This window comes from Myotis davidii, unplaced genomic scaffold (genome assembly GCF_000327345.1).
Source record: "Myotis davidii unplaced genomic scaffold, ASM32734v1 scaffold395, whole genome shotgun sequence".
NCBI classification, from domain to species: domain Eukaryota; kingdom Metazoa; phylum Chordata; class Mammalia; order Chiroptera; family Vespertilionidae; genus Myotis; species Myotis davidii.
This window is the reverse complement of record NW_006287904.1, coordinates 4,492,355-4,506,882: the sequence shown is the minus strand read 5'-3', so window position 1 is coordinate 4,506,882 and position 14,528 is coordinate 4,492,355. Positions and strand designations below refer to the sequence as shown.

The 14,528-nt window shown below is 35.7% G+C and overlaps 1 protein-coding gene across 8 annotated transcripts in view; it reads right to left on the bottom strand.

Moving 5' to 3' along the window:
* GOLGA4 (golgin A4) overlaps positions 1 to 14,528 on the bottom strand; it is an 83,623-nt gene that overhangs the window by 38,518 nt on the left and 30,577 nt on the right. For 7 of the 8 annotated variants that reach the window (XM_006759623.2, XM_006759624.2, XM_006759626.2 and 4 more), the window contains 5 exons: positions 11,868 to 11,966; positions 11,388 to 11,517; positions 10,294 to 10,481; positions 9,922 to 10,005; positions 7,274 to 7,421 (listed from right to left, as the gene is read on the bottom strand). In XM_006759623.2, the coding sequence (XP_006759686.1) occupies positions 7,274 to 7,421; positions 9,922 to 10,005; positions 10,294 to 10,481; positions 11,388 to 11,517; positions 11,868 to 11,966 (649 nt within the window). The remainder of the gene's footprint in view (positions 1 to 7,273; positions 7,422 to 9,921; positions 10,006 to 10,293; positions 10,482 to 11,387; positions 11,518 to 11,867; positions 11,967 to 14,528) is intronic. The other variant, XM_006759625.2, reaches the window with a different exon arrangement.

Sequence of the window (14,528 nt, the reverse complement as noted above, 5' to 3'; positions counted from 1 at the left end):
TTAAATTAAAACACAGGTTATACTACAGAATGAATAAAATGCAAATCAACAGAAAAAGCAACCAAAAGAATTTTTATCAGAATTCCCATCTAATCATCAACATTTGTGAATAAAAGCAAATCTAGTGGCAGTTTTCAAAGTGTGATCCAAAGATCCATGGGTCCTGAGACCCTTACAGAGGGCCTGTCAGGTCCTCCCTTTCCAAACACATATCTACATGAGGGGAGATTTTCTTCATATATTTCAACCAAAACAACAAATTAAATGCAAAAACAGATATAAAATCCAGCTATCTTCTATTGTGCTAAACAATGAGATTAGCAAAAATATAAAACAAGGCCACTCTGCACACAAAATTGTGTTTTGGAAAATACAGGTAATTTTCATAAAAGTATTTAACTAATACTATGTAATAGTCTTATAACTGTTATTTTTAAATGAACTAGACAAACATTTTTAAATTTTTAATACAATAAATATCACTACATATAACCCCCATAAACAAAAGCTCTTTGTAATCCTCAGTAAATTGTAAGAGTATAGAGAGGTCCATAAGACCAAAAAATTTTGAAAACCACTCCTCTAGAGTTTAAGTGAAAATAAAGTAATACTACCACCCAGTGGCACAAACCAGACACTGCAATATTTACATATAAATTGGGGCCTTCGGATATTTAATAAACATCACATGTACCAAGAAGATCTACTTTTTAAACTACTTTCCAAAATGCATAAGAAAATTCATTCGATAGATCAATTAGGCTTTGACTTTTTAAAATATATAGATCTATCCAAAATAATCTATATTAACCATATAGATATATCTATTAAAAAACCTTAAAAACATCAATCTGATCTTGGAAAATATTAGGCTAAAGCTGACTAAATGAAGGTATGATTCTGTAGAAATGTGTTCTTCTGCTTGCTAATGTTTTCCAGAACAGTGACAGTGCCATAAACAAGTGCAGGGTAACAATGACTACCTACATATATGGGTACATAGCTACTACTGTAGAAATGTGTTGAGCACCTACAAATACATGACTACTAAATAAACAATCTATAATGAATAAAACTCTAATTCCATTTAAAATAATACATTTTTCCATCAGCTATTTATTTAGTGCCAAAATATGTTAACTTATCTAACATCGCAGACTTCACTGTACTTTAAAGCATATTTTTTTTTTCTTTTTGCCTGAGAAACATGGAATTTTCTTTGTAAGGCTTATCCTAAGCACCATGATAAGAAAACAAATAGCCCTTACCCCAGTCCTGTTCATACAAGGCTTGGGAAAGGCACCATGATTCACTTATTGGCATGTGTGGATGCACAAAAATAAGATGTTTTGTGAGACTTAAGACTCCAAGAAAACTCTGTTACATAAATTATCAACAATTAACAAAGCACTTAAATATACCTGTGATTTTTGTTTATTATATAAATATGCATAAATCTTATACTTTATTTAAATATATAAACTCTTTTAAAGGGCCTCTCAAACATCAAATAAATACGTTCTACTGAATGTCTTTGGTGTATCAAACCTATACTATACAAATTAATAAGAAAAACTTATTTCCTCCACAAACACAACATGGCAATAAAAAAAGCAAAGGATGTCATAAGCTAATCTAAGTTTTTAAATGCAGCCAATCATATAAAACACATCAGCAAAGACAGGGTGCATGAGGGGAAACGGAGCTTGTTACAAAGATAGTGCACTCTGGAAACTTTCCTAATCCAAGGAGAATATTTTATTAGCCTTGCATACTTGTAGGCAAGGACATTTTAAAGGAGGGGGTAGGAGTTAACATTCTAACGTGAAGTTCTCTTTTTATATTGGCTTTATTTAAATCACTTAAAGGTAACTAACAAAAAAGACTAAAAGTCTATAGGTAAGATTTTACCCTGAGAAAAAATTCAAATATGAAATGGGTTGTATCTCAGGGTTGCTATAGTATTATTCATAATAGCGGAAATATAAAATAATCTAGACATTAATCTGTAGTGAAATGGTTAAGTAAATGATGTGCATGCATTCTGACACAGCCATTAAAATGTTAGTACTTTAGCAACGTGTAAAAGTATTCCTAATATAATATTAAATGGAGAAAAAAGGAGCATGCTAATTTGTATATACAAAATATTATTTACAATAATGTAAAAATAAGGATTAGAAAAAAGAATAAATGGAAGTGTACTAAAACAACAGTTATATACTTTCATTTTTTTCTTTTTTCCAGTGTTTTTTGTAATATCCTGCATTAATAACTAGCCAACTACTCTCATCTCATATCCTGGTTGAAACACACACACACACACACACACACACACACACACACACACACGACCTAGTGTGAATATTAGTAGCATTAACTTTCTATACTGGTACTGTATTGAAGAGATAATATTCTAGGCAATTAGCAATAATACCTAGCACCCATAAAATACAGTATTATGCACTTAAGCTAAATCACCAGACTTCTCTAAGTTTAAAAATCTGTTTACTTAAAGATATGACTATCTGTTCTTAAGTGGTGTCTAGAAAGAAATACTATCAACAGTTGTAGTACAATGATTATAACAAATGTATTTATTTGGCTTTTTTTCTAAATAAAATAAATAATTTTAACAAGACAAGAATGATATGATACTTTAAAAACATGCCTAACAATTCCACTAGAAAGTAGAATAAGTACGATAGGTTGATATAGCATCCTAAATTAGGCATGTCAGCATGTTCACATAGTCTCAAGATTTTATGATAAAATTGTCCTTTTGAAAAATAATAAACATTCCAATTTCCTTTGTCCTCCAACATATGGGAGGCACCACAGTTCATCTAGAAAAACTAAGAAGAGCAGTGCAATAGACTGTTTTCCATTAAAAGTATGGGAAATGTAGTTGAACCAATTTTGACCGCCAGAATAAGCAAGCCAAAGAAATACATGTCAAAAATGATTAGATATATCAGAGTTAAACTTTTTACAGTTGAAAATACATTAGGAGAGTTTGTATTCTTTGGTAATTATTTTATGTAGATACTAGAGGCCCGGTGCACAAATTAATGCATGGGTGGGGTCCAACCGGCCCGCCTGATCTGAGGGGGGGAGGGGAGACCGGGGTGGGACCTGTCAAGGGGAGGGGCCATGGGGGGTTGGCCAGCCAGTCCCACCCCCTGGTTGAACTCCCAGTCAGACTCCCAGTAGAGGGACAATTTGCAATATTAGCCTTTTATTATACAGGACAATTTACTTCTAAAAATCTTAACTGCAAGCTTTAATATTGTTAATGTTTCCTTCACATGGCCAGCTCTTATGTACAGTAGGTCCTCGGGTTACGTCAGAGATCTGTTCCTATGGCGTGACATAATGCAATTTTCGCCATAAGTCGGAACCCACCTACATAAACACCTACATCACTCACATGGAGCACATACATAGCAGTAATGACGTGAAACAGTAAAAAAAAATTAAAAGAAAGATAACAATTCCTGACCTTTACTTGTGGTAAATAATAAAAAACATAGAGCTAATATGTACATATGTAGAAATGATGGAACTTTTTTTTTTATAAATAAATGGGAGATGGCAACATAACCACAAAACAACGTACGTCGAGTCCAATGTAACCCGAGGACTGCCTGTATTTAGCCTTTGAATTTTAACTCTAAGAAAAAAACAAATATTTAACAGAGCAATTGAATTCTCCAAGAACCAGATGATGTTCACATACTATTTATGGAAACTCTACTTCCTTTCAAAGACCTTTTCTTACGTTTAGCACTAAGTTGGAATTTTTTTGTCAGTTGGCATATCCACTTTATATGTGAACTGTCTAAGAATCATTTTATATATGAACAGTTCAGTTCAGACTCAATTATGACCATTAGATGAAATGCAGTTGGTGTCCAAAACTAGTTTCCATAATAGACTTAAAAGGCAGTATCTTCAGTGTGAATGAGTTACAACTTTCTATCACAGTCCTCAATAATTATGACTCAAAATAAAATTTTAAATATCTATAAAAGCACTTAAAACTGTAATCCAAAGACTTTCCAAAGGGAATGTATATTAAATAACTTTACGTCTTAATCCTACCTTTATTAATTTTTAATATTTTGACAGTACTATTAACAGAAAATTTTCTCAATTTACAAGCTATCATTTATAAAAATATAGTCTTATGTAAATCATATTTAAAGACAAAACACATCTGAATTTTGAAGAAGCAAGAGGAGGAAGACTATTATTACAGAAGTGACTAGAATAGTTATCTGGGAAATTTTTATCCCACATGTGAATTAACTACAATCTAGTTTCTACATTTCTGAAACTGCATCTTGGGAATCAAATCCTCACCAAATTAAAAGACCTTTTTTTAAAGTTTTCATCCTATCTCCCCGACTTCTGGAAATGCCTCTGATATTCCCCAAGAAAAGTATAACTTTCCATAATTCCTATGACTTCTTGGTGCCTTTTTAATTGATTTCTCTCTGTTAAACTCATCCCTCTGGTAAGAGCAGACTCTGGACTCAAAATGCCTGGAATCAAAACCTCACTATACACTTACTCTCTGTGCATGAATGTAGGTAATTTATTTACCTTCTATGTTCTTGGGTTTTCTTATTTGTAAAATGAGAATAATAATAATAATACCTACTTCATAGGAATCGTGATGATTAAATATAAGTACACACACAAGTAAATACAAGTGAGGCATTTATAATAGAGCCTTGCATAAAATAACTGTTAGCTATCAGTAGGAGCAACAGCAGCAGTGCATACATAGTGGGTATATTAATCAACTGAAAATCATTCTGCCAGTGGTTTTACTACTGCCAATGCCATTACTACAACTGTAAAATCTCATCTTTTAGAGAAATCAGTCTCTCCTACAGATTGAATCATAGGCTTCGACCTTAAGCTAATGACTCCTGAAAGTTGCTCCATTTTTTTATTTCAAAACTAGAGACCTGGTGCACAAAATTTGTGCGGGGGGTGGGGTCCCCTCAGTCCAGGACATCCCTCTCACAGTCTAGGACCCCTCAAGGGATGTAGCAGTGTGACAAGTGGCAGGCAGCCAGGGAGGAGCTCGAATCGAGGACGGTGCCACGCCGCTCGCACTTATCCCAGGCCGCTGCGCCTGCTGCTGCTGCTCAGTAGTGCTGCCACGGAGTCGGGAGAGGCTCCTGCCGTGGCAGCTGCGCTCACCAGCTGTGAGACCAGCTTTTGGCTGAGCGGCGCTCCCCTTGTGGGAGCACACTGACCACCAGTGGGCAGCTCCTGCATTGAGTGTCTGGCCCCGGTGGTCAGTGCACATCATAACAACTGGTTGTTCCAGTAGTTCCACCTTAGGCTTTTATTATATAGACGAGAGGCCTGGTGCACAAAATCCATGCTCGGAGGGGGGAGGTCTCTCAGCCCAGCCTGCATCCTCTCACAATCCGGGACTGCTGGCTCCTAACTGCTCACCTGACTGCCTGATCGCCCCTAACCCCTCTGCCTGCCTGCCAGATTGCTCCTAACCATTCTGCCTGCCTGCCTGATCACCCCTAACTTCCTCTGCCTGCCTGAAAGCCCCTAACCACTCTGCCTGCCTGCCTGAAAGCCCCTAACCACCACTTCCTCAGCCCCTGCCACCACAGCTTCATCCAGAAGGACGTCCAGAAGGTCATTCAGCTGTGCAGTCTAATTACACTTTTATTATTAAAGATTCCTACAAGTCAATTCTATTTGAAAAGCTCATGACTGGCTCAAATTCAAAGCATTTAATAAGCAAACTCATCATTTCACCCCATTCCTCAATTTCCCCATTTAGATGTCCTATTCTGATTTCACACTATACTTCAGTTTCCTAAGCTGAAAATTTGGAGTCATCCTAGATCCCTCCTTTTCTTCTGCCCCTCGGAGTTGATGAAATACCAAATTCTGCAGACTGTACACTTCCTCCTTCCCAGGCCACAATCCTAGTTGAGGTGGCCCAAAGCACTCAGTCCCTCAAACCTGGATTTCTACCTTTACTTGTAAGTTTGACTTCCCTTCATTTCTTTTCTCCATAAAACACTAGCTTCCATACATTATACTTTCCTACTACTGGTTTCTTTTTGCCTATACAACAAATCTAAACTCAGCGACTCACCTTTTAAGATTTTAACACGTTAAGCGCCCAGCCTGTTTTGTCTTCTGGACGGAAAGTATAGTGTCAGGCACCGGTGACTGACTGGGCACTTAATGTGTTAATAGTTCCTTCATAATCCAACTTTGTTCCCCACTTCAGCAGCAATAGTTTTCAGTTGATTTACATGCCCACTAAGGTCCCTGTGCCTGTTTATGGTCTTGCAGCCTCTGAAATGTGTGCTGCCCCACCTCACTCTTTAGGCCCATCCTATTCATTTGAAGCCTAACTCAAAACTCACATCCTCACTAACCTAAAGGCACCAGTTCATTCTGTCATCTCCACTTTCTAATGCCTCTCCCTTCTTTCCTAGCATTACTCAGTATTGTATGAGAGGGCTGGTTGGGTCAAAATACTATGCTGGCCCCTACACTTTACAACCTAGCATTTATTATGTCAAAACATAATGCTATTATGTATAACACTGGATTATTCATTATTCCTTTAAAAAGCAGACTATTAAAAAAAGCAGACAAGAGCCTTGGCCGGTATTGCTCAGTGGTTAGAGTGTCAGCCTGGCCAGTTTAGGAGCACATACCTGGGTTTCTGGTTCAATCCCGGCCCTCGTCAGGGCACATGCGGAGGCAAGCAATCAATGTGTCTCTCTCACTTTAATGTTTCTCTCTCCCTCCTTCCCTTCTACTCTCTCTAAAAAAATATAAAATAAAATAAATGGAAAAATATCTTCAGGTGAGGATGAAAAAATAAAAAGCGAACTATATCTTCTATTTTGTTTACTCTAAAGCTATAAGATAGCAGTTATTTAAGGCAGTGATCAGCAAACATTTTCTATAAAGAGCAAGACAGTAAATATTTTAGGCTTTGCAGGACACATATGGTCTCTGTCACATATTCTTCTGCCTTTATCCAACTACTTGAAAATGTAAAAATCATTACCAGCTGAGAACCCTACATAAATAGGCCATAGTTTACCGTCTCCTGCCTCCTCTGAGGAACAGTCCAGTGTCTTATACAGAGTCTCTATAGTTAAGCATTTCTATCAATCTTTAATTTTTCTAAATTGGTTGGAAAAGTTGCACTTTACATGACTTTTGAGCTCTAACATAAAATGAATAACCCCTGAGTTCTTACCAGCTCTTTCAGACTTTTCTTTCTGTTCCCGTAATTCCTCTGCCTGGGTAGTCATCTGTTTGATGCGACTGCGAAGTTGAGCAATTTCTTCTTCTTTCATCTCCAGGGTTTCATGCATCTGCCGTTTTGTCTCTGCTATTACCATTCCCTAAACAGAAGGGAAGACTCTAAAGTGTTTGCATAACAAAACTGCATCATCAATAGCATGTATCAAACTTACTTTAAAAGGCAGAAAACAAAATACTTCTTAGTAAAAGAATAAGAATGGAAGCTAGTGTTTTTCAGCATAAGAATTTTTTCATTATTTTATAAGCTGAAATCTGTGTTTTTCACTATATACTACACTGTCTACTGTAATAACCTTGGTTATCTGACTTATCAGTGTATTTTTTATTTACTGATATCAAAATAGTAAGCTTAATCTTTTAAGTATTAAAAACATATTTTAGTTTAAAAATTTATAATCTTTCTATGAATGTTTGCCATATTTCCCCCATCTTAGTAAACAGTTTATAATGAACAAAATACAGCCTTTTGTATTTGGCTCAGACCCTTCATGAACTATAATTATGAATCTGCGCTGTAACGTGGCAAAAGCCTCAGAGGCTCCTGGGAGTGTAAGGTTCTTCTGCCACACTGGGTGGACCAAGACTGTGGTGCAGATCTACCTGTTTTTCTCTTTCCCCTTGTGAAAGTCTATGTATCCACCACTAATTCTTATTATGTCAGTGAGGCACCTCCATTCCTCCAATTTTCTAATTGCTACTGTCTTCCTACTCTCAAATAACCTACACAAGAAATGAAGGCGCCAAAACCGGTTTGGCTCAGTGGATAGAGCGTCGGCCTGTGGACTGAAGGGTCCCGGGTTCGATTCCGGTCAAGGGCATGTACCTGGGTTGCGGGCGCTTCCCCAATGGGGGATGTGCAGGAGGCAGCTGATCGATGTTTCTCTCTCATCGATGTTTCTAACTCTCTATCTCTCTCCCTTCCTCTGTGTAAAGAATCAATAAAATATATTTTAAAAAAAAAGAAAAAGAAATGAAGGCCATCAAGTCAGTCATTCATGACTAATAAAAAAATGGGGTGGTTTAACTTGTCCTTGAAAAGTAAGATTTTGTGACAGCTATTACCTTAAGAATAGCTTTCAGGGTTTGTAAACCCCTGCTTTAATGTATGACTCTTTCAGATGGCTAATTAAATGAACAGATAAAAACTGGGTAAGTGAGGCATTATTATATAAAATTTCAAAACAAAATCATGGCCTTCAGTTTCCCCAAAATACCAAATCACAATAGAAAAAGGAAAGAGAAAAAGAGGGCAGTGAAACCTATGGATTAAAAGAAGTTTTAACAGTCATATCACTTGCAATGAAAGAATTTTATTTGAATCCTGATTCATAAAAATGGAAAAATAATGTCTGAGACAAAAGGGAAATCTGAAACTAACTAGATAGTTGATTGTATTAAGATTAAATTTTTTATGTGATCATGATTATGTGGTTATATTTTTATAAAAAACAGAGTCCTTTACTTTAAAGATATATTAAAATACTTGTGGAAGAAATGATAAGATTTCTTGCATTGTTCCAAAGGGCTGAGGACAATGGGGGTTGGGAATGTACAAATGAGATAAGATTAGCCGTGCGATGTAAACTGTTGAAGCTGGGTGATAGGTTCATAGGAATTCAAAACATTAATCTTTCTACTTTTGTGTTTTAAGTTTTTCATAATAAAAAGGCTTTTTTTTAAGTGGGCCTTCATACATTGTATAGAGTAGAACCTAGCAAAATGATACTATAGAATGAAAAGATTGCCAATACATTTCAATACAATGGCTCTGACATGTTCTTAATTGCATGGCTACTGTAGCTATAAAGTAGCATATTAACCCCTTCCCCAACAATTTTTTTGTTAAAAACGTTTCTTTTTCAGACTAATTTTTTTATTTTGGTTCTATATAGTATTTTTGATGCTGGTTATGAAAACAGTTTGTAACTCGTCTTCCTATAAACCATATTTTTTTTACCATATTTTCTTAGTATACTCGTCGACAACTGAAAAAGAACATTTTGTGAAAACGAGTATACACGTTTCTGCCGGGGAAGGGGTTAAAGAAAATGGTGGATGGTGTATAACCAACTGGGAGCTGCTTTTTAAAAAGGACCCAAGAACTTGGAACTAAAAGAGTTAAGTCAAAACTATTTGCCCATGAATTTTTCAGTTGTCATTGCTGCCATAGATACAGCTGCAGCTCTAACTCTACACTACCAATCTCTTTCTATTTATGCTTGTCTATTTTTTAGGCAATTTATCTAAAAGATTCTGTTTCCATTTTATTTGAAAGATAATACTTTTCTCATCCATATTTAGCAATGCCTTAATTATAAATAACTTTTCTCTGAAACATGTTATATACTATAAACAGATTTCTTTTACAAGTTATTCTAATCTATAAATCAAAATACTGAAATCCAGAAATCAGAGAATCAGCTTCACATGACACAAAACTAATGCTAACAGTTATATAAATCTAGAAATTAAAACAAAAATATTTTTCATGGAAGCAGCTGCAATAATTTTGGAAAGCAGAGGTCTGAATGCTTCCAATTGCTTCCAAAAGTGAATTCAGTATCATAAGTATTGTTTTACCTTATCTTGTTCAAGCTGTTCAATTAAGTTCTTTGCATCACGTAATTGAGTGATAAGTTTAGTCTTCTCAGCCATATGAAGCTCCTAAAAATTTTAAAAATTTTAAAAATTCATTTCCATCTCTAATAAAGCTTCTCCTCATATGAGAACTCTAAACATTTTATCTAATTTGGATACTTCTCATAGTCTAGAACAGTACACAGGATGTCTCAAAAGTACTGTAACTGACAGGAAGCCCAGAGCACTTGGGTGCCCTCTCCACGCTGTCTACAGGGGAAGGAAGAAGGCTTTGCAGAGGAGGTGCAGGCCACGCTGGGGCCTGTGCAGCTAGCTTGATGGGGCTACATTAAACAAAACGCATTTGCTCTTTACCTTAATCTTTTCTAGCTCCTGAAGTCTTTCATCTAGTTGTTCCTGCAGTGCTTCTTTTTCGCTGGTTAACAGTGTACACTGTTCCTTACGTGACTGAATTGTTTCCTTACAACGCTGCAGTAAGTTCTCTTGACGCTTAACTCTTTGCTGAAGTATTTCCAGTGAGTTAGCAGAAGCTCCATCTCCAACTAGTAACAATAAAGCAGCACAAGCAGGGGCAGTCAGTGAGGAATATAAGGGCTTCATGAGAATTGTTAATTCTGTTAGTACATAGGACTGTCCCAACACTCTGCTATACTCTATCTAAACCAGATCAGCAAGAGAGGGCACCCTTCCTTTGTCTTAGCTCCCATCCCAAAAGGATTAATAAAGTATTCCTTCCAATGTATTCTAATCTGTCCCAGAAAAGAGTTCTGGTAAGTATACCTTTTTCCATCTCCTTACATTTATGAGTGAAGTTTTCACACCTCAGGGGAATTTCAGGGTCCCTTACAAGATGGTTGCTCAGACAGACAGCTACTGTGGCTCTGGCTAGACCAAAAGTTTATCATAAATCTCTTGGAGTCAAAGAGTTTGTAAATAAAAAGCAGAAATTTCATTGACTATGCACCTCAAAGAGTAGGGAGGGATTTTAAGAAAAAAATTAACTACTCTTTTCCAGTTAGATAGCAAATAATAGGGCAAGAACAGACACCTTTGAATGCAGAAACATGTAAGTAATATTACTTAAAAACTTATAAACAAACAATTACATATTCATTAATCTCGAGTAGAACTATCCTGTTTATATGAAAACTATTGCTATCAATAAAACAGTATAAAATTTTTAAAAAGTATATTTATTTCAATTATAATGAAAATGAGGTGCTACTACTCACAGATTGTCAAGGCTTAAAACAATTACTTACTTTCTCCTGAATAACGACAACAAAGAACTAAAAAAACAACAAAAACTCTTGCGTCTTCCTGGAAATGTTAGGATCAAGAACACTTTACACGTCTATCTCGGCCCATTATCTATTAGCTCATATCCTAGAGTCTCTCAACACCCTCCTCTGGTTTTTAAATTAATGTTTTGACAAGATGAAGCTCACCGACTGCCACCACATCACTCTCTGTGTTTTCTTCAGTGACACCTTCAGCCTGTGGTTCCATTTGAGGGAGTGGTTTTGTTAAATCAATTTTCATTGGGCCATTTCGTAGCCGTTGTTTCAGCAAAGAAACCTAAGAAAAATGAGCTTCATTAGAAAAAAAAATGATTCAAAAGAAAATATAGCAGTAGTACTTTCTTTACAACAGAGAGGACAGAGTAAAAGATACTTTTTGCTATACCGAGGGAAACAATTAAAATAAAAGTTTACTCCCAATGCAGTTGATTTTTTATTTGTTACTTTCAATTATATCACAGTTAGCCAAAGGATAATAAATCAACAATTATCCTTAAAATTAACTGAGGAAAAGCAAAGAGTTTTAAAAACACCCCATTTTTAAAAACATTTGGAACCTATTACATATCCCATCAAAACTCCTTTTATTTTTCTCTACCCAAAAATTTCACACTTTTAATCTCTTACCTGAGTCTGGAGAACACTGATATATTGATCTTTTTCCTCTAAAGATGCATCAAACTCCTCTTGGAGATGTTTCTTTGCTTGCTGGTCCATTTGGAGCTCCTAACACATAAAGGATTTTATAGGTAGTTTTTAGCATAAAACAAAAAATACAGGCTTGAAGTTTTCAAATTTAAAAACATAATCTAGATTTGCATTCCTCTTAAGATAAGGCATCAGCAACAATAATTAAGAGATAATCAGTATTTAAAACATTAGTATTTTAAAAAAAAACATTAATATTTACACCAGCAAATAAGTTTTGATCCTTCAAGAATATGAAGATCCAAGAATAATATTTTGTAGTTGTAATAAATGCTGAATTGAGGATAAAAAAAATTCCTGAAACTTCTACTCAAAATGCTGCTTTCTTTAGGTCCTTCATGAGCCTTCCTAACTGAATCCAATGATCTTTAGCTCTGTGCTATAGCAGTCACCATAATGATCTCCTCAACGTACCTGCTACCTGCTTTCCATGGCTTCAGGGCTCCCGTCTGTATTCCTCTCTCTAACAATTTCCTCTCCGCCCTTCCCTGACTCCATTGGCCTCTATCCCTCTGGGCTCAGTCCTGTGGCCTCGGTGCTTTTCCCTTACACTTACTCCTCTGGCATGCTAGAAACTAACTTCTAGAACATTTTAGATATCCTATCAAAACACCTCTATTTTTCTGGGATTCCTACTTTTCTTACCTGAAGTCTTCCTCTGACTTGATCCATCCCGCACACATTTGCTAAAAATTTTCCTCAAACAATATTTTCAAGGACTTATAAGCAACGCCCTCTTCTTACACTGTTTCAAATTTACTAATTCTCAAAACACTGAGGCACTAACTGTCCTCTGTTCCCCATCACGCCCACAGTGCCCAAGATCTCTAAGTTCATTTACTGGTTTTTTCACCAAAGACTCCCAGCTTGACTTTCCCTCAGAGTAGTAGTTTCCTAATGATGGTCTTCCAGAACATGTCCAGAATGAAGTTTTCATGAATCCATGGTGAAATAAGAAACAGAGGTCAATGTAGAGAGTTTTTCTTAGATTCAAATCTTTTATTTAAACAGCTGTACTTTATTCTAAAAATATGTCTTTCCTAACTTTTTATTTAAAAAAACCTTTATGAAATAATGAAAACAGGAGAATCTGGTTCCTTATTCTTAATCTCCACACTTGAAGAAATAAAAGCAGCCCTATGACAATTCTCTTGTGCCCCATTTCTGGAAGGAACTGGAGATCATTTTCCAGCCCATAACCCACAAGTCTGGAAAGAACTGTCTTCCATGACTTTGCACAGGCCAATCCTTTAGTCTGGAACGTCTGTGCTACGATACCAGACTCTGTTATTCGGCATCCCTAACAACCCATAAAAATGCCTCAATTTATGCTACAGTTTTCAGATTTTGCATGTCGTTTTTTTTAAAAAACATTCTAACAACTTAACTATATCCTTTAAAAAAAAAGTGATACCAATACTGATTCTAAAGTCCAATCTTAAAATTCAGAATCTTACGGGGAGGGGGGGGAGATCTGCATGTTAGCCACTTAGAGATGAAAAAATATGTTCAAGATTTACTATCACGATATGACAGTTTATATATCAACCTTAATCACTCAAACTATTTTGTTAAAATGTAAGCCTATGGAAGAAAAATAACTCTTTCAGAAATCTAAATAAACTGTATTTCCAGTTTAAGTTTGAATCAGTAATGATTTTAAAACTATTTTCCACTTAGTCTATCTGCCATTGAATAAAGTCAATAATGCTCCCTTCAATGAACTGCTTAAACTAACCTGTCCAAGCCACAAGAATAAGATACTGAAGTATAATTAAACTTTTTAACAAAATTAAAAATGGCTATAATGTTACTAAATATGACAACTAATTCAATAATTCTCCTACTGCTGGCCATTTTGGCATACCCTGGGATTAACATTTATATGCGTTAAGTTTTGCAAAGTCTTTTCTGATTACCTTTTTACAGAGAAATTTTGATGAGTGGAATGTATCAAATACCTTTAATTGTTTCACTATTTTTATCTCGGTCCTATGTTACCCATTATGTTCCAAGGTGATTCCAGCTGAAAAAAAATGAACCCTCCCTCCCTGAAGTCAGCTTTGAGAAAAGCAACTGCTTATAACAAATAGCATTTGGAAGAGCCTGGAAAAAGTACATGCCATACACAGAGAGAAGGACAGAGAAAGGAGGAGACATCTAAGACAATGTCTTCATTTATTCCTCACTTAACTGGCCTTAAACTGTTTCTACTTACCTTTTCACTTCTTTATCTTATTCATTAAAAACACCTAACATGCTAGGTACTAACATAATATTTGCCTATATAGATCGGTTGTTTTGTTTTGTTTGTCCTCCAGAAAATACTAGGAGAGATGTTCATGGACTCTATTTCTATATATACTCATAACCACAAGGGGAAGAAATAAAATACTAAAAAATACTTTCTGAATACTTTAATACAGCAAAATAAAAGTATCGTACTCAATTTTGGTCTAAATCAGTAAAGTACTACAGAAAAGCATGCATGAGGATTAGGGTGTGCAGTGGAGAGGTTGGGGGAAGTAAGAGAACATAGGATAGCCTCTTTCTTTGGCAAATATTAAATATACCACAAGG